Source organism: Mycena indigotica, assembly GCF_014461135.1.
Source record: "Mycena indigotica strain 171206Taipei chromosome Unknown Mind.scaff0006, whole genome shotgun sequence".
Classification (NCBI taxonomy): domain Eukaryota; kingdom Fungi; phylum Basidiomycota; class Agaricomycetes; order Agaricales; family Mycenaceae; genus Mycena; species Mycena indigotica.
The window spans coordinates 5,053,174-5,080,242 of NW_023503005.1; the positions used below are offsets into that span (position 1 = coordinate 5,053,174).

The 27,069-nt window shown below is 51.5% G+C and overlaps 5 protein-coding genes across 5 annotated transcripts; 3 read left to right on the forward strand and 2 right to left on the reverse strand.

Moving 5' to 3' along the window:
- Positions 1–1,352: 1,352 nt before the first annotated feature.
- Positions 1,353–4,266, reverse strand: MIND_00796800 (uncharacterized protein; the record flags this gene model as incomplete). Its single annotated transcript, XM_037364650.1, has 6 exons — positions 2,373–4,266; positions 2,024–2,322; positions 1,967–1,972; positions 1,715–1,919; positions 1,518–1,672; positions 1,353–1,470 (listed from the first exon to the last, which is right to left on the reverse strand). The coding sequence occupies exons 1-6, from the start codon at positions 2,385–2,387 to the stop codon at positions 1,353–1,355; spliced, it is 798 nt and encodes a 265-aa protein (XP_037220294.1). The 5' UTR covers positions 2,388–4,266.
- A 1,427-nt stretch (positions 4,267–5,693) lies between these two features.
- Positions 5,694–7,621, reverse strand: MIND_00796900 (uncharacterized protein; the record flags this gene model as incomplete). The annotated part of the gene is made up of 8 exons (XM_037364651.1): positions 5,694–5,838; positions 5,886–6,040; positions 6,099–6,288; positions 6,336–6,341; positions 6,393–6,709; positions 6,760–6,885; positions 6,936–7,531; positions 7,579–7,621. 8 exons carry the CDS (start codon positions 7,619–7,621, stop codon positions 5,694–5,696), a joined length of 1,578 nt encoding a protein of 525 aa, XP_037220295.1.
- A 1,911-nt stretch (positions 7,622–9,532) lies between these two features.
- On the forward strand, positions 9,533–10,805 carry MIND_00797100 (uncharacterized protein; the record flags this gene model as incomplete). Its single annotated transcript, XM_037364652.1, has 3 exons — positions 9,533–9,625; positions 9,675–9,835; positions 9,890–10,805. 3 exons carry the CDS (start codon positions 9,533–9,535, stop codon positions 10,803–10,805), a joined length of 1,170 nt encoding a protein of 389 aa, XP_037220296.1.
- Positions 10,806–12,880: 2,075 nt separating this feature from the next.
- On the forward strand, positions 12,881–14,539 carry MIND_00797200 (uncharacterized protein; the record flags this gene model as incomplete). Its single annotated transcript, XM_037364653.1, has 3 exons — positions 12,881–13,119; positions 13,176–14,148; positions 14,198–14,539. 3 exons carry the CDS (start codon positions 12,881–12,883, stop codon positions 14,537–14,539), a joined length of 1,554 nt encoding a protein of 517 aa, XP_037220297.1.
- Positions 14,540–20,831: 6,292 nt separating this feature from the next.
- Positions 20,832–22,650, forward strand: MIND_00797300 (uncharacterized protein; the record flags this gene model as incomplete). The annotated part of the gene is made up of 3 exons (XM_037364654.1): positions 20,832–21,529; positions 21,583–22,198; positions 22,252–22,650. 3 exons carry the CDS (start codon positions 20,832–20,834, stop codon positions 22,648–22,650), a joined length of 1,713 nt encoding a protein of 570 aa, XP_037220298.1.
- Between the last annotated feature and the right edge of the window lie 4,419 nt (positions 22,651–27,069).

Here is a 27,069-nt window from a genome sequence, read left to right on the forward strand (position 1 = left end):
GGAGGAACCTCACCTTCCGGGCCAATGAATACAGGGACAGCTTTTAGCCTGGCAATCTGCTGGCACGCTCGGGACAAGCCCCTCTGAGCGTAACTCTCAATCCGACAGGCTCTCCGAACTATCGAGAGACAAGGATAATCCGGAGTATGGGAAATGGGTTCTGGCGATATAAGGTGTGTCGATTGTCAAGCACTAAATTCGCGAGGTCCGAGTCCTGACCACTGACCAGTCAAAGCCTTCCCGAAATATGCCAATTATGTACTCCGATGTCCCTCGCTCGCCAGGCCTAACACCGAAGCATACCCTGCAGGGTTCATCGCTGTCGCTGAGGAGAACTCGATCTCCCTTTTTTCGCCCACTTTCTTGCTGTCCCGTCCTCTTTGTCGGCCTGGTAGTATGCATCAACTTATAGGTGACGCATGGAAAGCGAATATTATTGCCCAAATGAGAAGGGATATCATTGTGCGGGGAGGAGAATTCCGCTATATGTACGGCAACTTGTGGATGCTTGACCGTTCTCCACGCCGGTCAGTGTAACGATTGCCATCTGCTGCTTCCGAGCTCTGTCACGCAGGCTATCCAGAGTTCAGACCATCTGCGATGCAAAAGCACCATCTGGTCGAGAATTGACGCCAAGATTAGACGACATCTACCTTCATTGTCCCCTCTCCAATCTCTTCGCTTCTTCAAACGGGACAAGACACTATTGTATTTCGCCGCATCTGCGATGAGGCGCTATACCTTCTGGTACCCGCTCGATCATCATTTTACCTCACTTGGCTCCTCTTTTCTGGCCGAAAGGCGGTCTTCAGCCAGGTTCTATTAACAACTGTTCAAGCTTGCAGGTCAGGCCACCGTTTGTATACCAGTTTGGAGTAGCGGGCTGAACTCGCAATACCAGGATGACTGGACACACAAATCGACGACGATATCTTATCCAGATATGGCAAGTCACGTGCACCACAGAAAGAGTCCACACCTCGCTCGAGGTGGAAGATCTCGCTTTAGCAAGCGGTACAAGCTGTCCCCCTCTTTCACAACTCTTTCCTTTTGTAAACTCGAGGAGGAAGATCCTCGTCAATCGCGTTTTCTTCGACCGCGGCATTGCGAGGCGTGGACGGTGTTTCTTCGTCGGGGAGCAAGTTGAAGAGATGCGCAGGAGCGGGAACTCGTGGGGGGGGGACGGGTCAAGGACAGGAGGATCTTGGAGGGAGTTTCGACCGCGCGTTTCGAATGATTGGTTGGGCGGCTGGACCAAGTACGCCCACGGGATTAGATACGGAGAAGAGTAGTCGCTTGCTAGTCAAAAGTAATTACGGCCATTGTTACTGCACACATTTGGCTAATCCTGCTTAATCCGAACTGGGAGGCACGATCCTCTGCCGCGCAAACGAGTCCGCCAACAACGTCTTCATGTCCTGTACTGTGTTCTTATTCGGCCCAAAGAAGCCATCGGCCTGGATGTTGCCCCTGCAGGACTAATCAGCTTAACCCTAACAAACAACAACAACTGGTACCAATGGAAAGAGTGGAATGAATCGACCTCGTAGCCCTGTGCCCACAAGTCACGGACATATGTCGTGTTCCACGGCGGGGGGTTCTTCCACCAATGGTCGACCCACACAATCTCCTCGTCGACGGGGAGGATCATGTGCAGCGTCGTGGGCAGTGCCTTTTAACGGTCAGCTCAGTCTGTTGACAGCAGATCACGCACTATCTCCAGGAAACACTCCGTCCGCAAGAAAGTCCCCAATACATCCAGGAAGTCGGCGCGGAGGTGGCCAGGGAGGTACATCGTGTCGGAAGACCCGCCAATGAGTCGATATTCGCCTCCAGTCAAGCCCTCGAGCCGGTCGCGCATATGCTGCGGCTGCCAAAGGTAATAGTTGTAACAGGCGCCGACCCCCATGTGCTTTTCGCTGAGGAGGATGAAAAGCAGCGACAGGAAACTCGAAAAATAACTTACCCCCACCTAGTCATGAAGCGTCAGCAGGAATGCATGTCCCTGGTCAAGCAGACTGACCACCAATAATCCCAGCCAACGCCCCATGCGCGGGACGTCTTCTCGTACCGTCCATATTTCGTCTTGAAGTCATCAGAAATTAGCGCTGCCGGCGGGCGTTTCACTGGGATCTGGTCGACAGTGCCCTCCAATGTTCTGTTACTCGGGGTTTGCGCCGGGTTTGGGATGAATCGAGTTGCGAACGGGCTGTGGTACCATATGTGGTCCTGCGGGACGTTGAGGAGCGCATCGAATGGGGCCCAGAGGTAGCCCGCATAGCAAGGATAGTCTTTGACGGCGGTGTAGAACATGTGGTGAGCCTGTCGGAGGGGGTTAAGGATGGCGAATGCAAACGTCAAAGGACATATACCATTCGGCCTCCCATCTTGAACCACCCGGCATCAAAGTCCTCGTGTGCAGGACGCGGAAGAGGAGGCGGCGGCGGCTGCGCCGAGGTCGACGGACATGCTGAGGCACGGCGCCGCCGTCGGGCACAGGACGCGCGCAGAAGATCGATCGATCGATCGGGACGTGACCCGAAGCACGTGTCCGTGACCGCCCGATCTCCTCTTCCTCTCGCCGCCAACGAACGACAGCCGCCCAAGCGGCCTCTGCCCACCTACCTCCCTGGCCATCTGCGCTGCCGCGACCGGCCGAGCTGACATGCCGGGGCCGCCAACCCGGCCTCAGACGACTAACTACTGGGTTTACAAGGCCTAACTACGGCCGAGCGAGACGGCCAACACCTCTCGTACAAGCTCCTACGTCCCGGGCACCTCCGGTACCCGCCGAATGGAGTCTGCAACAGCTAGATTGGTCAGCGAACTCGGCGACAACGACAAGATGACTTACGCGGGAGGCACTGGCGCCGACGCGGAGGGCGATTTTGACGGCTGGAACAAGGTAAGTGTGTTGAACGAGCAAAGTAACGATTTACTGACTTTGTTTCTTGAGGTTTAAACCAACGGGCAGCGGTTTGGCGCCTGTGAAGCGAGCGGGCAGCGGGCTGGGGTCAACGGGAGCGATATGGCCGGTCTAAGCTGAGGTCAGCGCCGTCAACAACCCGCCTGACGCGAAACTGACGAACATAGCAGCCGGCGTTGGTGAAGGGAGCGCGCAACGGTTTTGGGACGATATTGCAAGTCTCTGGAACGAGGTAAGGGCACAGAATGGCATCTTTGACGGTTAACTGACCGTTTCTCCAGCGAATGGCCTGCGCGCGACAAATCTCGGTCCGGAGACCCCCAGACTGAGACGAAACCGGCCCTTGACGGCGGATGGCGGCGAGCGCGGGCGGTGCGGACGAGTGTGGCGCGTTTTCTGGATGAATCTCAGTCTGCGAAAGGCCGGGACTGAGATTAAACTCACCTTTGGCAAGCGCGAGGGTTTGGAGTTGGGCGGGGCTTGACAGGGTCGGGAGGAGAGCCTGGAACAAAGTAAGCATGCTAAAGGACTTGTTTGACGTTCAGCTCACCGTTGGGGCCCAGATTTGGCATGCGCGACGAGGGGAAGCGCTGCCGCCAGGTCAGCACGCGAAACGGACAGATTGGCGGCATGCTTACCTCTTACAGCCACAATTTGGCCCCGACTTGGCGCTGTACTTCTCAAATCCGAGAAGTATCAAGTGCTGGTGCAAGGTTAGTATGCGAGGCCAAGAACGCGACGACGAACGAACCTAGGGAAGAGTTTGGGGGAAGATGGAGGCGAACGGGCATGGCCACCGTCTGCGGAACAAGGTCAGCGTCGCAAATTACAGCAAAGAACTCACCTTTACCAGTACCAATAGCCCTCGTTTGATTTCTCTCATGTTCTTGGGCAAATCTTGAACAGGTCAGCCTTCCCAGTCGAAGAGAGGAACGATTCACTCACAGTCAGGCTGCGAATGAAGAGTGCGATGAGCGGAGAGGGTGGACGTTGACGGGTGTGGGCACCGCCTGCAAAACACTGGAATAAGGTCAGTGTTGTGAACGAAACGAAGGAACTAATCTTCGCGCGTTGATGCCTTCCGCGCAACTGTGTCAAGATCTGGGAGAGGTAAGCGTCCTAATCGAGAGCAGCGACAACGAACTCACCAATTAACAGGTTCTCCCCAAACCTTCCCAGCAACACAAACGAGCAAGGCTTGAGGAGTGTGTGGGTGCGAGGTCATATCTGGGGACAAGGTCAGTGACTGTGGATAACAGAGCAGATCGGGACTGACGTGTTGTCGCAGATCTATGAGAGCGTAAGTGGTAGATATATATGAGGAGTAGGTAGAGGATCATAATGTAGGTATGGTATATGCAATACGAGCAGTATAACGAGGAGAGCAAAAGTAAAGACGGTGGTAAGTATGTGGTAGAGTAACAAGGAGAAGGGAAGTGGGGAGGGCGACGAGGATAGTGGAAAACAACAGGAGCATACCTTCGGCGACGCAAAGTAAACTTGCACGTGAGTCGGAGTCGGAGCAACAAGGTGGGGGAAGGAAAGAAAGGGCATGCGGGCGTGGGTTGAAGCCCGCGCGGTTTATATACTCGGTCGGGCGTAGATCGGAGAAGCATTTGTGATGGACACACCCGAGGGATCTTCCGTTATCGTCGCGAAGTGTTGACAAGAATGTTGGTTTGTCAACATGAAGCGAGCTATTTTAAGCCGCGCTAGTGCATGGGATTGAGATTTCTGAAAGGCTTGAAGTCATACTTGGCTCAAGTGAAGTCAGTAGAGAGTTCAGTATTGCAAAACATAACAATACACACCAACACAAAACATATCACAGGTGAAGCTCGAACACCCAAAATAACTGGCTGGCGACGCGCCGGAAGAAGCCATCTGTCAAGTGGAGACAGAGTGGTGCTTCGATTCCAGACCCTTGCGTCATGATACAGAATTCCGTGGTGGCGTTGGCAGAGTTTCGCAAATTATGCGCTCCAGCGACGGCGAACTAGCTTGGAAACGACCTTGCTGACTGAGAGTAGGCTCTAAATAACGTCAGGGTTATTTGCAGCCCCGATTAAAACGCACCTCCCGACTTATCGCGGAATATTGAGCAGTTTAATCAGCGGGAATAGCATGCGATCGCGAGCGCGATTCGCATTCGGAACCACAGGGCTGTGTTGGCAACAACCTCATGCTAAATTCTCCTGAATTGAGTTAAGTTATGCGAGCGGCCCGCGACAAATCCGAGCCCTACCGGTTGAATTGCCTGATATGGTGGGGCAGCGTAGTGGTTTGATGGCACCAGAAACCTGCGCGTGCAAGCCCGAGGAAAATGTGGGTGAACTCAGGCTAGAAACGCGTGACAAACCGCATCAAAAGGTGTCCAAACCGAACACAAAAGATATTTCTTGGAAGATTGCAAGAAAAGAGGTAGAACTGCACCAGCTCAAAACCGCAGAGAAGGACCACCAGCTATACCAGGATCCACTTGCAGGCTCGGCCACTCGGGCATTCTTCACATCTCCGCGACCCTGCCTGTCAGGTAATTTTAGATGCCGCCGCACCATTAACGTCATAAACACACCTTCCATTCTCCGCTCTGCCCCCGCCGGCCTTTCTCGACTCCCCGAGCCTCGCAACCGTTGTTCGGTTAAAATTAGCCTCGGGCCCAAGATGACCCGAGATAAAAATAGTGCCCGAAGGCCGTTTGTTGACAAGATGATCCAAGTCACGAGCACCATCACTCCTTGACTTCACTCCACCACCATCCTCATCGTCAACCATTGCCGTCGACTCCATCTCCTGCGCGTTCCTCTAGCAACAACGTCCTCTGCCGCGCAAACGAGTCCGCCAACAATGTCTTCATGTCCTCCACTGTGTTCTTATTCGGCCCAAAGAAGCCATCGGCCTGGATGTCGCCCCTGCAGGACTAATCAGCTTAACCCTAACAAACAACAACAACTGGTACCAATGGAAAGAGTGGAATGAATCGACCTCGTAGCCCTGTGCCCACAAGTCACGGACATATGTCGTGTTCCACGGTGGGGGATTTTTCCACCAATGGTCGACCCACACAATCTCCTCGTCGACGGGGAGGATCATGTGCAGCGTCGTGGGCAGTGCCTTTTAACGGTCAGCTCAGTCCGTTGACAGCAGATCACGCACTATCTCCAGGAAACACTCCGTCCGCAAGAAAGTCCCCAATACATCCAGGAAGTCGGCGCGGAGGTGGCCAGGGGAGGTACATCGTGTCGGAAGACCCGCCAATGAGTCGATATTCGCCTCCAGTCAAGCCCTCAAGCCGGTCGCGCATATGCTGCGGCTGCCAAAGGTAATAGTTGTAACAGGCGCCGACCCCCATGTGCTTTTCGCTGAGGAGAATGAAAAGCAGCGACAGGAAACTCGAAAAATAACTTACCCCCACCTAGTCATGAAGCGTCAGCAGGAATGCATGTCCCTGGTCAAGCAGACTGACCACCAATAATCCCAGCCAACGCCCCATGCGCGGGACGTCTTCTCGTACCGTCCATATTTCGTCTTGAAGTCATCAGAAATTAGCGCTGCCGGCGGGCGTTTCACTGGGATCTGGTCGACAGTGCCCTCCAATGTTCTGTTACTCGGGGTTTGCGCCGGGTTTGGGATGAATCGAGTTGCGAACGGGCTGTGGTACCATATGTGGTCCTGCGGGAACTGCATCAGCCGCGGGACGTTGAGGAGCGCATCGAATGGGGCCCAGAGGTAGCCCGCATAGCAAGGATAGTCTTTGACGGCGGTGTAGAACATGTGGTGAGCCTGTCGGAGGGGGTTAAGGATGGCGAATGCAAACGTCAAAGGACATATACCATTCGGCCTCCCATCTTGAACCACCCGGCATCAAAGTCCTCGTGCGCCATGTACGAGTCGAGAACGACATCATACGAGTGCAGAAATCCTCTGTCTTCGCGACTCGCGGGACCAATGAAGAGTATCTAGGACAAATTGATCAGTCATAAGGAGAAATGAACAAAGAGCAACCCACGTTGGGGAAATACTGGGAGTAAACCTCCCTATAACCCTCGAGATTGATATCGTAGCGGTCGTGGCTGAAGAAAACAACGATCAAAATATCATCGAATGCGTGGAAATCTGGTCGCTCGCCCGGGCCGATGTATGTAGAGGTAATTGGCAACGGCCTCCGGACACAGGTTGTGCTGTTCCACTTGCGCTCGGTCGTATTGTAGGCCGGATCGTGTTGGTGGGGCAGAATCAGCGGCTCCTCTTGCTGGTACCAAGGCTCCTTCGGCTTCCAGAGATATGATCCCTTGGAATGGGGTATCGGAGCTAGACCGCGCGAAATCATCGATGCGAACAGCGGCACAAAAGTGATGCAAACAAGGGTCCAGTTGTACCACGATATTGCCCGTCTGGGCTGTTTGTTGTCGTTGGCTTGCTCTGGTGTTGCAGAAGGTTGCGGTCCATCGAGCAAATACGAAACGGCACCATACAACGCGAGCGCCGTGCCAAATAGTTGAATGTTGGTGAAAGCAATTGGCGTCCAAAAGACAACGTGAGATAGCGCAAAAGCCAGCGAGCTCGACAGCAGAGACAGGACCGCGCGCGTCAGGGGCGTGGATTCTGGATGGAGCAAATCAACGAAGGGGCGACGCATGCTGCAAGCTTACGATAGGTGATGGCCAGTCCCAATAAATCTTCGACAATATACATGCCAAGGCCGACAAAGGCCGCAACCCAGTCGCGGGGAAGAGAACGAGGAGGGAAGAAACGTGTTGTCGCTGGGTAGACAAGAAAACCGAAAAAAGCGGCGACAAAGCTGCTCGCGAAAATGAACTGATTGATGCGATGGAAGCCAGCAGTCGGGCAAAGAGCGTAAAGCTGAATTTACGATCAGCACAGTAACAAAAGAAATGACACAACTACGAACAACAAAGGGGGTAACCCAAAGTAGAGACGAGAAGGCAGCGCTGGTCAGAAGCAGGGAATAGGTTCCATGCGGGTATTGCGGAAGCTTTGCCAAACGATGGAGCAGGCAAACGGCTGCCAACTGGGGGATCGTGAGTATGTCGCTGTTATCTGTGGCAATGAGAGGCGGACCTGTAAAATGACACTGGTCATCTGTCTCAAAGGTGTTCCCTTTCCGACAAGCACATATCCATGCAATGCGATGAATAAGACAGACAAGGCCCCAACTGTGTCTGCCGTGACTTGATTGGAGTATGTTTTTATGATGGTGAGCTGCTGCGCAGTTAGCCGGTGCTGGGCCGACAAGGAAGGATTCATACCAATGAGTGGTGGGTCAAGAAGACAACGCCAACCAGAGCCCCCGCAAAGCTCTTCTGCCTCGGGTTCCAGGCCCATGTGCTTTGCTCTGTTGCACGGTCCGGAGAGTCGGTCCAGCCATCGTCTGTTCTCGATTGCGGCGCCAGAAGCTCTTCGCCCTCATTATTACTCGCGCTTTCGCCATGAAGCCACTTGTCTTGAACTAAGAGCCACGACGTCGTTATCGCAAACTTGATGAGCTCCAACGAGGCAAGGACATGGAACGGCGGGTCATGCTTGCTGGGATGAGCAGGGTCCTTGAAGCCTTCCTTGACAATTCCATGAGCAGTTTGGACGACGACAAAGGAAGTCTGGGGAAGAATCAAGAGTTTGGGTAGAATAGCACATGCCAACACGTACCAGGAGAGCAGGAGAGCATCCAAGAAGAGTCCTAGAAGAAAGTGTGGCCCATATTTTACTTCCTATGCTATTGACCATGAAAGTGCAGAGAAAAGAATCGTTGGACTGCGAGATTCTGACATGACCTGGGATAACATGATACGCGGCACGGTCCGACCGACGAACGCCGCTTGAACGCCGCTAGGATTTGCAACAAGTGGCATCTCGCGTGAATGGATCGAATAGTCGCTCTGGACGAGGAAGATTTGGAAATGGGCGCTTGCTATGGACGTATTTTGGACTCGGAGAAGAAGACTCTTGGGAGCACGTGCTCTCACGTGCTTCAAATCTCTCTCTTCTTTGCACAACAACAATGGCGTTAGTGCTCCCCGCTTGCCATCGCGCTATTAAACGGCATCCAGCGCTCCACGCGATCCTCTGATGCTGGCTCTGAGTCCGTCTTCCTCACCATTGCCGTTTTGGTCAACCGTCCCACTTATGGGTAACCTGTCTGCATAACTTACCGCGGCCATGCGGGGCGGAGGGGGATAGGGGAACAATGTGGACGGTTTAGGACGCGAGATGATCTGTGGGCTGCATGGCGAGTGAATACTTTGTCTTCTTTGCTGTGATTACTCACTTCAGTACCACTCAGATAGTAGTCGCTTTCGGGCCAGCGTGGCGGCTCTGTCCTCCCGCTCTGCATCGCTCTCTGACTCTATCTTCAGTCGCAGTGCATCTTTGTTCTCCGAAGCCTGAAGTCAGTTGGCATCAACTTGAAGCTGTGTTAGCAACTGCTACTTATATCGCTGGGCCCTGGAGTCCATGTTTCCACTGCCACTCCGTCTCCACCTCTTTCTTGCCTGCCTCGGATGCTCTTCAGCGAGCTCTCCCCGCCGCCAGAAAGACCACAAGAAATCGTTACTCCACTCGAATTCGAGCCACCAACTAGTGTAGCGAATGACAAGTCACAACTTGGTTGGCAATGAATCCAAGTCAAGCTTGAAACCCCCCAAGCCTGCACAGTTCTTTGTCTTTACGACGCGGACTGCGGTGTGTGTAGAGCCCCTTACAAACTGATAATCATGACCATTGGGTGCAGGGTACTCTTGACACAAGCCAACCCAAATATGTTTGGCCTGTGCCGCGCGATACGAGGTCGACAATTAGGGACGTGTTCTATGAGACGCCGCTGCTTCGGAATTATGACGTGTTCATTGTATTCTGCGAGTCTACCACCGGGGAATTCTACGGATATGCTCAGTATGTTCTCCGTTGTGACCTCTATGACATATCCGATTAATGTACATACTCCAGGTTTACGGGATTCAGTAGCAGTGGTACTGGAATGTCGACTGATCACAAGTCTGAGTCCACGAAACACACGAGCCTTGGCGGCTGCTTTCCGTCATTTGATCCACCTTCAGCTCGGGCGACAGACTCGCAAAAAGGCACTAGCGTAAAGCTGCAGCCGACTTCAAACCTCCTTTCGCATGCGCCGGAGCTGCGGATGGATATCTTTGAGCTCGGACACATACCATCACTGTGCGGCCGGCGTAACAGCGAGCGTTATGGTCCCCCCTGTGGTGCTCTTCTACCGTTAAGACGCGCCGATAGTCCAACAGATCGCGTTGAGGAACCGCCGGTGTGGCTGCTTGGGGATACTCTCCGTATCATTGAATACGGGGCCCGCCTCAACCTCGAATGGATTACTACCCAACGAATGCCTTTCCGTGAAACATACCGCCTCCGCGATCCATGGGGCCAAACCCTTCTTTGGCGCCACCTGCAACAGTCCGACTACGGGATCGAAATCGACGCCACCATCGGCATGAAGCTGCTGGATATATGGCGCCAATATGTAGAGGAGACAAACAACTTGAAGATCGCGCAGAATATGGCCATGAGCGTGGATAGCCCCGATCTCGACCCCCGGGCAAATACATGGGCGATGCGAGTGCTGAACCTTCCTGGAGACACCACACTTGCTGAGCTCTACGGGCTGTTCATGCCGCAGTCATTTCCCCTTGCAACCGGCAGTGCACTATCCATGACCTTCCTCCCCGCCCCGATATACTGGCACTCCGGATCCGCGCTCGTTTATTACAGCTCTGAAGTCACCATGCAAGCTGCGCTCCAGCGATTCAACGGCTCTCGCTTGCGCCCAGGGGACTCATTCTCTCCATTGCTATTGTGCTTGCCAAGCAATTCGAAGCCGACTATCCCAGTATGATAAAATTATACTCGTTGTTCTTGTCTCGCCACGCAGGCAGAAAGTGTGAGTCGTGATAGGACGGAGTTCGGCGCGATGAAGAAGGCTCAGCATTGAGCTAGGTAAGTCCGTCGACACCAAGTTCAGCGCTGCAATGCTTGGTATATGTAGGAAGATAAGGTGCCGTGCTCCAAAGCTCAAGGACAGCGAAGTATGTATGCTAGCGATGAGGTTTCTTTTCGCGTCTAGCTCTGGCTGGATGCGAGACAAACGAGAGGCGGGCGTTTTTGGCAGACGGGGCGGAGGCAAGGCAGCATGAGCGAATAATTGAAAGATTGTCTTCGGCTAGGGATGGGACGATGTGCTCGGTTGGGAAATGGCCAAAGGTCGATGAGTCACGTGAGCCAATTCTGCTTCTTCCCGACCACGGTCGACCACAGCTCCATCGCCAGCAACTCGTCTCCGCTTGCACGCGCCTCGAGTAGTTACGCATGGTTTATGTTGCTCTGCCCATTGGTAGAGAACATCAGACTAGCTACATGGCGACATCTTCTATTTTTCCGCTCTGGCGCTCCCCCACCACCAATTGCAATGCCGCCTTCAAGTTGACACCCTTTGTACCATGTCTCTCGTCAAGGCTACTCACTCTTCTTCAGCACTGGTGTAGGTTTCGAGCAGCTCAGTGCGTTCTACAACTAGCCAGAGCAAGTTTTTCACTGACGCCTCCGCTTAGCCAGAGGCAGTCTTCAGCACTCCGTATCCGCGGCTCCACGCTTTGGTTAACCCAGGCCAGCCCTTACCAAACGACTTGCCCGCACGATGATGGCCGGGCAATTCCCCCAAAAGAGGGACACAAAATCGGTCTGCAGTAACGGTAGTTACGGTACTGCCATTAAAGATGGACTCTTGCGTGGTTCTCGAAAGGGCAGCGGGTGACAAATGGGTGTGTGGATATAGGTGCGCGAAAACTCGCTCTTCTTGCTCGACATTGGTGATGACGTTCTCCACAGCCTGCTCTTTTTTCGACTTCATTTGCCGTCGCAATACCGGGACCATAATTCCCGCTCTCCAGCAACACTTTCCGTCCGACAGCCTCTGGAACCATCGTATCTATTCTCTTATCCGCCACGTAGGGGGAACGGAGGGTGCGTGTTTGGCTTCCCACTACCCGTTTCCATCCATTGACCAACACTCAGGTTCTCGATGGTCTATTCACGCCATGATAGCTGTTTGGCCATCTCCGCAACTGCATACGGTGCTCATGGTCCCAGCCGTGATGGTGGCCTCACAGGCTTCGACACTCGCGCTAGTCAGTCGACAGAGACATTTCCTTACTCTGCATCGGCTCGAGGAGATTGTGGTGGCCAATCCATCAAGCTACTCATTCATATACGGCTCAACAAGTGCGTTTGAAGGTACTGGTAATCTACGTTTCAGCCCAGCTTCTCTGTCTGAACTTTCTTCTATTTACAGAGCCATACTTCTGTGTCTTGCTATCGGCCCCCTCGCTCACTCCGTTGACATACCCATCCACACACAAGCCGATATCTTGCTCAGAATATGGCAAGTCACGTGCACCCTCGCCACAGAAAGACGTCAATATATCTCGCCCGAGGTGGGAGATCTCGCTCTAGCGATTGTCTCTAGCGACGAAACACGCTATCCCCCTCTTGCACAATTCTTTGCTTCCGACAACTCGACGAGGAAGATCGTTGTTGACCGCGTTTTCCTTAGCTGCAGTACTTATTCCGAGGCGTGGACGAGAAAAGTGGGAACCTGAAAGATGGGCAATCCGAATTCAAGGTTTATGTACATATGCACTAGTAAACCCGTAGGTAAGATGACTTATATAAACTTTTGTTTATGGCAACAAACCGGCTAGACGTTCCAAACACATCTGAATGAATCTGAATAATTCGCTCAGCTAGTACCTACTGGCAGGAAAACACTGCCTTCGAGCTCTAGGACACGTGAGCCGAAGAGGCTCACCAGATAAGTCAGTCGCATAATAATCATCAAGCGCGGGCTTTGAACAGCGTCGAGACAGAGGAGTGGCTGTGCCGTACACATCTTGCACCCACCCCAGTAGTCGCTCAATGTTAATGGAGCTCTTGCCCGTCGACGTCCTCTACATCGTTCTGGACAACATGCTACTAGATACTACCCGGAATCCGGACCCTCGCCACGAGGACTGCACACGAAGCTGTGCCATAGCTCTTTCCAGCACATGTCGTTTGCTGCGCTTCAAAACCATCCCCTGGTTATTCTCCGAGCTGTATAACTGGCCCCAGAGGGCTGAAAGCCTGTGGCCGCAGTCTTTGTGGCCTCATATCGCGTGCGTTTCCCTTCAAGGTTTAGTGGTTGAGCTAAATGCCTGATTCCGACTTCCAGGAAACTGCATATCCGGGACGAAACTGTCCGTAACAAGGCTCGGATCTCTATATCAACCTCCTTAGCCGGGGCCACTGAATCCATGCCATCTTTGACCACTGTCACCCTACGATTGAAAACGACAATCCCGAACTACTTGCTTATCTCGTTGTCTAACTGCGCCACACTTTTCACGTTATCTCTCCACCAAGCATGCTTGGATGGAGATGAGTGGCCACAAAGTCTTCCGTTCGCTGCTCTGGAAACCCTCACTATTCAATATGGCGGAATTTGGGGTGTGCGTCGGAGAAGAGGCAGCTCTTATGACCCGGAACGGGAGCAGCGCAATATTCACCAGCTCTTAAAAGCCGTCTCCTCGCATTTAATGAATCTCACGCTATCTGGAGACTTTCTGTCCGACAACTTCCCCGATATCAAATGGGTTGCATTGACGAGTTTCGTTGTTACCGAGCATCCTCCTCGACCGCACATTCCAGCAGATCAACTTGTTAGCAACATGCCTCATTTGCGCAACCTGGAACTACTTTTCACACCAAACCATGTACTGGCAGACTTCCCCCCATTCAATATAGGAGGGAGAACGCAAGCGCTACCGTCCAAGCTGTCGTCATTATCGCTCTCAAATGTCAATGAGCACGACCCCATTTTCTCTGCGATTCCTGACTGCATTACCACACTCCGTCTGCTCGCTGTAACAGACTTGTATCACCCGAAAACCCGTTATTCAAACGCTTACTCGCACCGATTACTACTTGATACGCGCCCATTGGCAAGTCCCCGCGCGGAATCTGCCCTCAATCACATCCACAATCTTGCTCTTCTGACCTCTTTCTCGGTCGCATTGTACGATGCGCCACCGATGGGAAGCCTCATCAGGGAAATCGCCAACAAATGCCCTGCTCTGCGTGAACTCGAAGTCCGCTGTTTGCCTCTGAACACGCATATGCTTCTATCTATGATTGACTTCAAGACTGTGAGTGGTAGTAGGTCTCTTTCCGCACCTGGCTGATGGTTCTATCCAGGACAGCGAGCTCCTTCTCGCGTTGGGCGAGCTGCGGGCGCTTACACATCTCACATGGTTCGTCAGCACCCATTCATGCGCGCAAAACCCCGGCCCACCTGCCCACGCCGCGTACAAACTCTTCAGCGCCCTTCCCCAGCTTCAGACGGTCGTCTATAAGTTTGGTAACTGTTACGATGTCAGCTTGTTCTCTCCCGTTGTTAATATATGGCACCGGGAACTACTCGACGGGCCGGAGCCAGCGCGGGTGGTCGGGGAGCTGGTCAACATCCCAGTTTCTCAGGGTGAATATATGCAGAGGCTTACCGAACTTTGGCGTCAGAATCCAATTATCGATACTTGATCATGCTAGTATTAACTACTTTCTGCCAGTGTGTGCAATGAATCAGAATAAGTAAGTACACTGCTTAATGGTCGCCTTACCAATGGTCAGCAGAATATCAGACGCAGGTGAGGATCGCAAAGAGACTGCGGGGACTATTGCAAGCCTTCATGATCAGTCGCTTCCAGTAACACAGACTGCTGGAAGTCGAGCTTGAAGAATTGAGCACGGAGCAAGGAGCGAGGATTACGATTTACGAATAAGAGTTGCATGGCTTCATATATCTCAATGCCTCATTGTCATCGGACTTCGTCCGGCGCCGCCTGATGAGAGCTAAGAGGCAGTGTTTTCCTGCCAGTGGGCACTACCCGTCGCAAATTGTCCAGATTCAATCAAGTTCAGACCGTCTAGCCGGTTTGTTGCCATAAACTTTTGTCAATACAAGTCATCTTATCTACAGGTTAGTACTATAGCATGCTTGCAAGCCCTGCGTTCGAATTTCCCCATCTTTCAAGTTCCCGCTTTTCTCGCCCACGCTTCAGAATAAGCACTACAGTTAAGGAAAACGTGGACAATGGCAATCTTCCTCGTTGAGTCGGAGAAAGGAAAGAATTGTGCGAGAGGGGGATAGCGCGTTTCGTCGCTAGATACACTCGCTAGAGCGAGATCTTCCACCTTGGGCGAGATATGTTCTTTCTGTGGCGAGGGTGCACGTGACTTGCCATCTGGACAAGATATCGGTTTGTGTGTGGATGGGCACGTCTCGACGGAGCGAGCGAGGGGGCCGATAGGAAAGCACAGAAGTATGGCGGTGTAGCTAGAAGAAGCTTCAGACAGAGAAGCTGGGTTGAAACGTAGAGTATAAGTACCTTCAAACGCACTTGTCGAGCCATAAATGGAAGGGTATGTAGTCATATCTGCATTGACCACCGCAATCTCCTCGAGCCGATACAGAGTTGGGAGACGCCTCTGTCGACTAGCCAGCGCGAGACACGAGGCTTAGCTGAACTGCGCGATTCTGCTGTCGAAGTCCGTCAAACCACCATCACGGCTGGGACCATGAGCACAGTAAGTGTGCGATTGAGGAGATAAAACAGCGGCGAAGAGACCTCAGGAACTTGAGTAGTTGGTCAATGGACGGAAACGGGTAGTGGGACGCCAAACACGCACCCTCCGTTCTCTCTACGTGGCAGACAAGAGGATAGATATGCTGGACCCACAGGCTGTCGGACGGAAAGTGTTATGGAAGGGCATGTCCGGGTAGTGCGACTGCAAACTTGAATGAAGTCGAAAAAGAGCGGGCTGGGGAGAATGTCGGCACTAGTGTTAAGCAAGAAGAGCGAGTTTTCGCGCACCTATATCCACACCCCGGGCTGTTCGTTCACCCGTTGCCCTTTCGAGAACTACCCAAGAGTCCATCTTGGCAGTACCGTTTTGGTACCGTTACTGCAGACCGATTTCGTGTCCCTCTTTTGGGGGAATTGCCCGGCCATCGGCGTGCGCGCAAGTCGTTTGGTAAGCGCTAGCCAAAGTGTGGAGCTGCGGATACTGGGTGCTGAGGCTAAGCCGAGGCGTCAGTGAAAAACTTGCTATGGATAGTTGTAGAACGCACTGAGCTGCTCGAAACCTGAACTAGTGCTGAGTAGGAGTGAATAGCTTTGACGAGAGACATGCTACAAAGAGTGTCAAGGCGGCATTGCGATTGGTGGTGGGGGAGCGGAAGGATAGAAGTTGTCGTCATATAGCTGGTCTGTTGTCTAGCAATGGCCAGAGCAGTAGAAACCACACGTAACGACTCTGCAAGTGCAAGCGGGCACCGGAGAGTCAGTGGTGACGGAGCTGGGGTGGCCCGGGTCCGTGGTCGGGATTCGGGAAGACGCAAATTTGGCTCATGACTCGTGACTGATTTCCCTTTCTCTGAGGGGACCGTGTAGGTAGCAACTTAACCTAGATTGCAACCTGTCATAGATTAGAAATGCACTGTACTTAGGTCGAAAATATCTTGTATAAACCTGACTTAGGTTGAGTTGTTCAACCTAGGCCGCTGGTAGCATTTATACCTAAAATGTACAAATTCAACCTATGTGTTGTCCAGGGTTGTTTGGTTGGAATGCAACCAATAGTGCGTGGATTGTATCTCTTCTCAGCTTATCATTTCTCTCAATTGACAATGGTTAAATAGTATATATATATCGGCCTACATGCTACCACAGTATATCTAACCAACCCTCCGCTGATGATATCGATGGACCCTCGTATCATCGCTCGCGCGATCGGGTTTCAAAGCAAGCGCGCAGGCGTACGCGTCACTTGAAGACCTTCACGGTCCCGCATGGCCGCCAGCGTGATGTCGACGCTTGATGTTCGCTGTCGCAACAGGCAGTTTCTATTCGCGCATGCAGATTCACTGGGTGTCGTTGACAAACGGTAGAAGACTGAATATGTGGTCTGACAACTCACCGGCTTCACATCGGTTGATGACTGGTGTTGCTGAATTTGGGGAGCGGAACGTATGGTGTTGCTAGTAGAACGAGGAGGGGTTTGAGAGGAAGTGTTATGACGCTTGAAGATGGGATGAAGCGTCAGCCCTGAATGCATTGAGTGGGCTTGAGGTGCTTGATACGTGTCGACGTCTTGAGGTTGTTGCTTGAAGCAGCTTGTACTTGATTTGATATCCATGGGCTTGATGTGGGTGTCTGTGCATTGTTTGCCGGAGATAAGGCCGGGAGTTTGCTGGCTCAGGACGTAGGGTGAGGCCGCCGAGATGGAAGCAATGGGAGACGTGTGGGTGGGGGCCTCCATGACACGCAGGATCCAGGGGCGAATCGCTTTGTGACACGGGGCAAGAGGGGAGGCGGGAATGGCAAGAAAAAGAAGGCGGACTCGCACTTTGGAGTACCGAGTGAGGCCACAATGCGAGCAGATGCTGATCCATTGAATTCTTGAGCAGTGCTTGGGTGGTCAAGGTTGTATGCACCAGAGATGGTAGGGGAAGCGCTTGTTATCGGAGAGAGGGCCGCGACGTTGAGTCTGCCATGAAGGCCGAAGAGACAACCAACCACTGTGACTGACACGTTGTGTCACAAGTCCACGCTTGTCCGTCACGTGCTATCAACAATGCATCTTCGACCCCGTTTACATCCAGTAGCGCATGAAGGCACTAACCCTCCGTCTGATACCATTCTCCAAGGATAAAAAAGACAGGAAACCGCTGTATCTGGCCGATGCAAGCGAATGTGATGAATAACAGGTACGTATCAGTCTCTCACGCTCAAGCCATGCTCACTTCGTTCCTCGACCAACCCATTACTCGCTAGCGTCGCTGTCGTCGTCTGCCCCACTAGTACCTTGGGCGCCAGCCATACTGTCTTCGTCTTCACTGCTGCTTTCAATGCGCAGTTTCTCCTGCTTGTCTTTCGACTTCTTTTTCTTCATTGCCTTTTTCGACGCCAACTTGACGGTCTTCGCTTTCCCGATGGTCCCAGCACGTCCCCGTGGCTTCGATTGGTCGCGCTTTGCGGCGTTAGCCTGGAGGTGGTTGTATTTCTCCGACCGGACAAGCAAGCCAGCTTTGTATGCCTGGTTGCGTTTACTATGGCAGTACTGGCGGAGCAGCTTCTCGCTGGCCCAGTCATTCTCAAAGCGCTCCAGATATGGATGGTGCTTGCGCATCTGAAGTGGCTAGTGGTGAGAAATTGTACTTCTCCTGGCCAAATAATGACGCACCAGCAGGAATGCTTTTGTCTTGTAGTCCGGATGGATGTCAGCCCAAGCCTTATGCCAGGGTAGCTGAACCTGGGCTGTAACTTCATGACCGGTGCGCTAAAATAGTGTTGCAGATATCACAAGGGGAACACAGAGACGCACGACAATGGCATTGTACTGGCCGACGTCTTGTGCGTCCTTGGGATTGAATCTCATCGCAATCATTGTTGGCATGCCCGATTTCGGGGCTGGAATAAGAGCCTTCTCGGCATCATCCTCGTGGGCTCCAGCAGTGTTTTTGGCATGCTGGGCGGCTTTCTTCAAGGTTATATTCTCTTCACGAAGACGACCTTGCGGAGAGGTAAGCAATATTTCGTGATTTATGTGACAACTTACCGACTTCCTGTGCCCAGTATTGTGCCTCCTCCTCGATGCTGAGCTTTCCTTCGATGTCTTTCTTTAAATTTGTTCCATTGACTTCCACTTGTTCAGTGTTCTTTGATGCTGGGGCGGCATCGTTCGTACTTTGGGTTGCGATAAGCTTTTGGAGCTTTGCAATTTCCTCTGAGGGCAAGTACATCCTTGTCAGCGGAACAACAATAGTAGCTGATCACATACTAGCTTGTTGCTCATTCTGACGCGCATAGCTAACAATCTCCATCGTGTTCGTCTCCTCCAGATGATACTTTGTTGTCAACAATTCTTCAAACCGTTCGAAGTCGCGCCAAAATGCCTTGTCGCTCATCTGGACGCCACCATCATCATCCTTGTTCGCATTCGGTGCATTGTCTATTGGGACTAGTGGTGCTTTCGACGCGTCCTTGGTCGACAGTGAGTCGGTTTTCTTCGTACGGCTTTTGCCACGTTCAGGGGCATTTTTTGCTAGTGCAGCTGCTTTCGTAGGATCAACTGGCTTGCTTGCACTCAGCACGAGCTTGACCGCTTTCGCCATAGTAGGATGATGGACTGGGAAGGGAATGAGAGACTTGTCTCAGACTTTGTAATCTGTGACAACGGAATGTGATGTTGTTTCCCCTCTTCCTTCTCAAACTTTCTAGCGCTCGTTTTTGAACTCTGCATGCTTGCTATGTCAACCAATCCACCAAATGGCAAAGTCTGGTGCAGCCACTGCAACTCGTGGTGTACCCGACGCCGAGAACGTGAACATCGGCGCCTTGGCTATATTCCCCATCCTGCCTTGACTGACGTCGACACTGATCTTCCACCTCGAATGCTCGTTTCTGGCCCTAATTCAGAGCCTGAGGATGATAATTCTCCAATGGCCACTGATGGTATAAATGAGACGGAGACGCCGACAGCACCAACAATCGACACCGATATTGATGTCGACTATCCTTTCATTCATGGTGAGTCTATATATGCACTACTACTCATACTAAGCCAAGGTCTCGCCAGATCAATCTCCACTCAATCCCTCCATACCCAGCCCCGATATTGAATCTACGATTCTCCGACATCGGTCATTAATTGACATAGACGATGAAGATGATGACAGCGACAATCCGGGGGAAGATATCCTTGGAGACAGTCTTGACGACACCATAGCTGTCCGTACAGAGGACAGTGATGCCGAAGACTCCGAGGATGAACCCGATATCTTCGACTGGGACTCGTTTGAGTCTAATGAGTTAACGCCAGAAGAGCTAGCAAGAACAGGAGTTGAACGAGAGCTGGCAGAAATTGGTATGTTATCTTGCGATGCTTGAACAAACACTTATTCTTTAACCTAGCCTATAAGCTGAGCGAATATGATCTTGCAATCTGTCGAGCGTTCGCATACAAGTTAGAAACTCACACGACCGACAAGGCATTCAAAATGGCCCAGAAGGCCTTTCGGCCTGATCCGCCACTCCCCAAGCTTGACCGTCTGCGGCGGCGAGTCGGCTTCTTGGCTGGCTTTAAGCCCCAGGTTTACGACTGTTGTATCAACTCATGTCTCTGTTACGTGGGCCCATATAAAGACCTGGAACGGTGTTCCCACTGCGATGAGCCACGTTGGCGGGCAAACGGGAAGTCACGCAAGGTCTTCACCTATATCCCAATCATTCCGCGCCTCATTGCGTTCTCCGCAAATCCCGATATGGCAGAGAAGATGAAGTATCGTGGCGCACATATACACAAGTCAGCAACAACGACTGATGTAATGGACGGGAGGCATTACCGCTCGTTACGAAAACAGCATGTGCATGTACACGGCCAGCAACTACCGCATAAGTACTTTGACGACAAACGCGATATTGCTCTTGGCGCGTCGATGGATGGTTTTGCACCTTTCAAACGTCGTAAAAAGACAGCATGGCCAGTCATTCTGTTCAACTACAATCTCCCGCCTGAGCTTCGGTTTCTTCTTCCTTTTATCCTGGCACTTGGTGTCATTCCAGGGCCAAATAAGCCTAAAGATTCCGACTCATTCCTATGGCCTATGGTCGAGGAGCTTCTCCGATTGGCACATGGGGTCACTGCTTTCGATATTCTCTCGAAGTCTATGTTCAAGCTGCGAGCATATCTTATTCTTGTTTTCGGTGACATTCCGGCTGTGTCGATGTTTATGTTGATGAAAGGACATAATGGTTTTTGTCCTTGTCGGATGTGCAAGATAACTGGGCTTCGAGTCCCCAATGGTCCAACGACACACTATGTACCCCTTGAACGCTCTCAACACCCTCTTGTGAAGGTAGACCCAAATGCTATCAAGTCGTATAACCCAGAGCAACTACCATTGCGTACCCATTCGGAAATGCTCCAACAAGGTCAGGAAGTTGAAAATGCACCCTCGACTGCAGCCGCCAATCGCCTGGCCAAACAATATGGTGTCAAAGGTGTCCCACTTCTCTCTCACCTTGATTCCCTGTCCTTTCCCGGTTCCTTTCCATACGATTTCATGCACTTGATCTGGGAAAATTTAATCAAAAATCTTGTGCTTCTCTGGACTGGCGAGTTTAAGGGGCTTGATGAAGGTAGTGGTGAATATGTTCTGGGGAAAGCCGTTTGGGAAGCAGTTGCATCTCTCGGAGCCTCAGCTGGTGACACAATACCATCGGCATATGGAAGTCGCATACCAAATTTATCGAAAGATCGTCCCAACGTCTCTGCAGAGATGTGGGGGTTTTGGACTCAGTACCTTGGGCCAGTTCTTCTTCACCGCCGTTTCCGCAAGGAGAGATACTACCGTCACTTCCTGGAACTTGTCCGACTACTCAACATTTGTCTAAAATTCGAAAATACGCGAGCGGAGATTGATGAAGTTCGGCTTGGTTTTGTGGATTGGGTTCAGAAATATGAGAAGTATTGACACTTATTTTATTAAATCAAATAATTTCTAAATATTCCTTTTACAGGTTCTATTACCAGTATAAGCCAGACCGTCTGCCTACATGTCCGCTTACCATCCATGCCCTATTGCATATTGCCGATTCAATCAAATTCTGTGGACCGGTTTGGGCTTACTGGGCTTTCCCAATGGAGCGTTTCTGTGGTACTCTCACCCCAGCAATCCGAAGCAGGCGACATCCTTGGGCTTCGCTGGACCGACACATCCTTGAGGTTGCTCAGCTGACGCAGGTCAAGATGGTATACAATGTTGTTCGTGATCTAGATTTGGACTATGATTCAGACGACGAGTCAGATTCAACTCAGGATGGCTTTTCTGACCCAGCTTGTTGCGTATTATCATTTCCCCTGATTTCCAAATTGATTATAGTTCAAGATCCAAGCTGCATTCTCCTACCACCCCGAGCGCCTCTCCGTCCAACAGAGACTCAGGTCCGAGCCATTGCGGGTGCCATCGTCACTCGCACTGGCTGTACTATCACACAGGCCAACATTGCTCTTCGACATGCACTGATTGAGGAGTATGGTCGGGTGAAACGTATCGACTCTGAGGCAGGTGACACGATGCGAAGCTCTAATCTTGGTATCCGGCCTGAAGACTCACGCGACAACACCTATATTTCTGTAGGTTGAGCAGTTTTTCAGCGCCAACCTGATTGCTGACTTAATTTATTTAGTACTATGCAATTATTGACTTAAATGCCAGAAACAAGAAGGCACCATTCAAGTATGCTAAAGAAGTGTTTTATGGTCAACTAAACCACATTTACCGTATCACATTCCCCACAGCTCTCCCGACATTGAATATCTCAGCGGCGACAACTATGATCTTTGCAGCCATCCGGACCTGTAACGTGGAACCAGTGAAGAACAAGATAGATAAGACACTGTCATGCCTCAATATCCGAATGTATTCTGGACATCGAGAGCTTGACATCATTGACATGAAGAACATTGTTGGTCTTGTCGGGCGTATTCCATTGACATCCAATCGGTGGGCAATTATTGATCGGAATGCGGTTTTAGAGCTAGCTGAATGGGAGGGTGACATAAACGCTGACCAAAGTAATAGATAGTTATAATTACTACGTGCTTGTAATCAAACTCCATAACCGCACCGCTAGCATTTAAGTTCACAGTAATAGCTTCATAAGTTGGCCCATCTGGGATATATATAGCTTCTCTTGAGCCAGCTGCGCACTCAATGGACCTCGACTATAATGCCCCGTCCGTGCAATCATTCTCTCCGCAATGCGTCGCAAACCCTGGCGTAACTGGGTGAATGTGTGATTGACCTCCTCCCACCGAGCATAGTCATCTTCGAGCTCTTCCTCGGCTTTTGCGAGTTTGACACGGGTAAGATGAAGCTGATATTTGGTGAGGAGAAGTTGGGTCTCCATGTTGAGATTATCGTTGAGTGTGAAGTCAAGCGCAAGCGCGTCAGGACTCTCCATGAGACGGCCGAGAAGGCCCATGTGGGCGATTGCAAGATAGTCATCGTGTGAATTGATAGCTGTTAGATAGTGAGCGATGGCTACAAGAATCATTTAGGACGTGTCTTGCCTCGTTCCATTGTTGTATCAGGTACGCACACGCGATGAGATGAGGGAGAGAAGTAACACGGTAAGTCACACAGTGACACCACGCGTTACTCCAAGCTAGATTTCCGCGCACAGATTTTAAACCTATCTTTGGTCAACATGCTTGGTATAAAAGTAACCTAAGAAAACAGGTTGAATTGAATCAACCTAATATGCACCTACAATAGGTCATTATGATATTTGTGACCTATCATAAGTTGTGTTGTAACCTAATCCGCACCCATAGTGTTTGGCCGCCATCCTCAAAGACAACCTTCTGACTATTCGCTCATGCATCCGTCGTCCGCCCGTCTGCCAGAAGCGCCTGTTCCGCCGTCTCTCGTTCGTTTGTCTCACAGACCGAGATGTTGACGAAGAAGAAGGAGCTAAAAGCAATCTTCGACCGTACTCTGCTGTCCTTGAGCTCTGGAGCGCGGCACCCCATCTTTCCACGTATACCAAGTCCATTGTCCTTCTGGAGGACTGGTCAGGCGCAGGCCAAGATCGCGGCAGCGGGAGCGGGAGAAACATACTATGAGTGCTGTTATTTTTCAAGCCGTTTGGAGTCGATCCGAAGTCGATCCTACCTTTAAATGGATCTTTATAGGTCAAATTCACTTCTTGAAGATCCCGCCAGCTCCCTAATACATTGCGCCGTCGTTGGTGGTATGCAATATGCAGCGGATGGTGGCGGTAACGCATACTGCTTCCCGCCATTCATATTCATGTCGTTTTGCCAGTCAAGGCGCGCGATGAATAATGTTTACCATCATCGTCGACTTTCAGCATCTCAACCCGCGATGTTGCCTTTCTCGTCATCGCCAGGAAGGCCTGCCAGACTTTTTATGCCCGTCGGCCTTGACATGTCGTAATAAGCTGACGGTATTAAACAAAGAGAACGCAAGCTCGGTGTGTGGACCTGTTCATATCGACTCACGGTCAACTTCACTCATGATTGCCGCAGCAAACGCTCTACCGCTCCCAGACGCTACTTTCGGCAGCATAAAACGCGATATAGAATTGATAGGCAAAGGTGCCAGTTGGACAGCGCGGGCGACTGTAGATACGAATTTGGGCAAGGTGAGCTTGTCCCTTCGGTCAGGGCAGCCTCGTGAATAATATCAGTGCCCGCTACCGTTTCCTCTCTACAAGCACCAGCGCGAAGAGTGCCCTGTTTGCGATAGAGCGGATTGAACTCACCCAAGACCGGGAACGACGGGGACATGGACAACTCAGAGCGCAACTTCCAGAAAATCGCCACCATTCTTGTTTGAGCTGCCTACGCTTACACGGACCGGTCTATGGTTTTTGAGCAACCGCTCGGCATATGTATTCGTCAATTCAATTCAAGATCACAAGTCAAAACTACGCGTCAGATATCTTTCTGCTACAATACTCCTAGGATTTCCGATGACGAGTTCAAGCACCGCCGTTGTTGTTTCTGCGCGCGATCGCGGGCGGGGCCTCATTCTCATCAGGGATACCTTGCCACTGCAGGGCATTACCGAAATTGGCCTGAGTCGGAGTTGAAACCCCAGCAGCAGGTTGCCAGTGGGTTTCGAATTGCGGACGGGCGGCAAATGCGCGGTAAAGGCCAGTGTTCGTGTTCATGCTGGCTGGATGACCTGCGCTAATCTGCCCGCCAGGGTACGGGTGATAAGCCTGATGGAGGCCTGGCGCAGCTGGCTGTTGTGGCGCCGAGAAGTCACCTGCGTTGGGCGACGACCAGCCGTAACGAGTATTCGAGGGAGGCGAACCACCCATCGCCCAATGCTGTTGGGTACTAGCTGAGGGCGGCGTGGATGGGGGAGACTTGGGTTTATCTTCCAATGTACATTTGCCAACGTGGTCATAAATGCAATTAGCGCAACGATAGCCCTTCTGCCCGGGACTCAGACGGGACTCAGGTGTTCCATCGGGAGGTGCGTCACACTGGGTTGACAGGATTAAATCATACAGAATGGAGAAGCTAGAGGAAGGTGCATACAGGATACCCGCTTTCCTTGCAGTAGGAACAGTCTGAGTTGTCACGTTGGACTTGGGTCTGGTTCGTGTTTTGCTGCCAGGACATCAGTCGCCGTTAAGTTGCTGAGGCTGGTACGAAGCGGGGAGTGAACCTGCTGGTTAACTTGAAGGTTCTCAGCTGCTTATATACCTGTTGCAGTAACGTGTTACTTGACTTGTTTTGCGCTGTGACGGTGTAAACATGGAGTCAGCTTGGACCGGTATTGGTTGGCGATTTGGTGGGCCTAACCATTAACACATCAACTTGAGGCCCAAAGAGATGACTCGCAAGCAACTTGTGGCTTGACCATTTTGATTATCGGGAATGGAAGCTTGAACAACAAGAACAGCCTCAAGCTCAACAAAACACAATTTGATGTCGGCACAATTGTGTACACAATCTCAACTGGCCGGTTATCTCCGAGTCTCGGACTCGGATATTCTTGTACTAATATGCCATAGTCTGCATGGCTCAGACGAGCACTCTAATACGCTCTACCACATCACCCCTGCTATGCTTGTTGTAAATATCACCCGTTGAAGTGCATTTGCCTAGGGATATGTCAGTCCTTGGGTGGTCCTCGGGTCAATCCAAGCTGCACAAAGGCACACACGCACTATCGATTGAACCGCGCTTCTTTTGGTCAACGAGAACATCAAGCAATCGCCAAAAGGAGAACCGGAGATCGGAAAGGACCTCTCTCCACTGTGCATATGTCGTGCCTAGGATGCGTGGGTCCTGGAATGAGTTAAAGAGACACTGGACGTGGTCCATGAATGAGGTCATGTCATGGTCTAATGCTGGTATAATAAAAGCCAATATTTGAAGTTGAGAGCACCCGTCCAGAATCTCCTTGACAAATGGGGGCTCTAACGGGACACGGATAGCGAGGTGTGTTAATCTAGGAAGTGTAGTCAAAAAGGGAATAATGCGAACGAGGTCCCGCGACTGCTTGTTATGGCCTTCGTTGTCGTAAACATCGAGGTATGTCAGCGATGAGAATGCCGCGGAGTGACTCTTCATGGGAATTGGATGGGGCATTAAATCTTCCAGAAAAGCACCGAGGCGACAGAGCGGCAGAGAAGACAGAATCGGAAACAATTCCAGGCCAATATTCATCTTGTCCGCACCATTCAGAGCGACTTCCCGAACTCCGGTACATAGCCGCAAGGCTGCGTAGATATCGTTGAGGAAGATTTGACTCGATCCTCGAAATGCCAATATTGCTCCAAGCTCAAGGACAACGAGGCGTACACTTTTCGCAAGGAATGTGGATGGTCTCGAGACAGCAATGCGGAAAAAAGCATCTTGTGCAGGGCCCCAGGCTGGTGGGCGACAGTCAGGGCGTGCACTAATGTACACTCGGCGGTACAAAAGAGGTTCCAGCCTTGAATGGAACGGCCAGAGATCAATAACTTGAAAATGGACAACTGAGGATAATTACCAGATATGGGCCCGCCGAGCCACGAGGAGCAGAGTGGGAATACATTTTGCATCGGATTCAGCAGCCGTTTCGAGGATGACTCGCTCTAGCTCATAGGGAAAGTGAGCCACATCCATGCCAGTGTGGACTCGGTAGTGAGAGAAGCTAGCAACCGGCGTCTACCTGTCACACATGCACAGCTTGAGCTCGAGCCCCAATTGAAGACTATCGACACATGACCCCTCTGTGGGGCCACACTGGGATTGTTTCTCAAGCGCGCGCGAGGTGGACTCTGAGATCCTAATAGCCCCATTGGTACACCTGTACACGGGGTTTTTTTTAAAAAAGCCTTCTCATTACCAGTGTTAATGTTTTTAAAAAATGCCTCTAATTTATGCCCCTGCCAAAAGGCGGGTTTTACATAGGGAAATGAGAGATCAAAAAAAGGTTTAAAAGGTTGAAAAGCCTTGTCAGGGTGGGCAGTGTG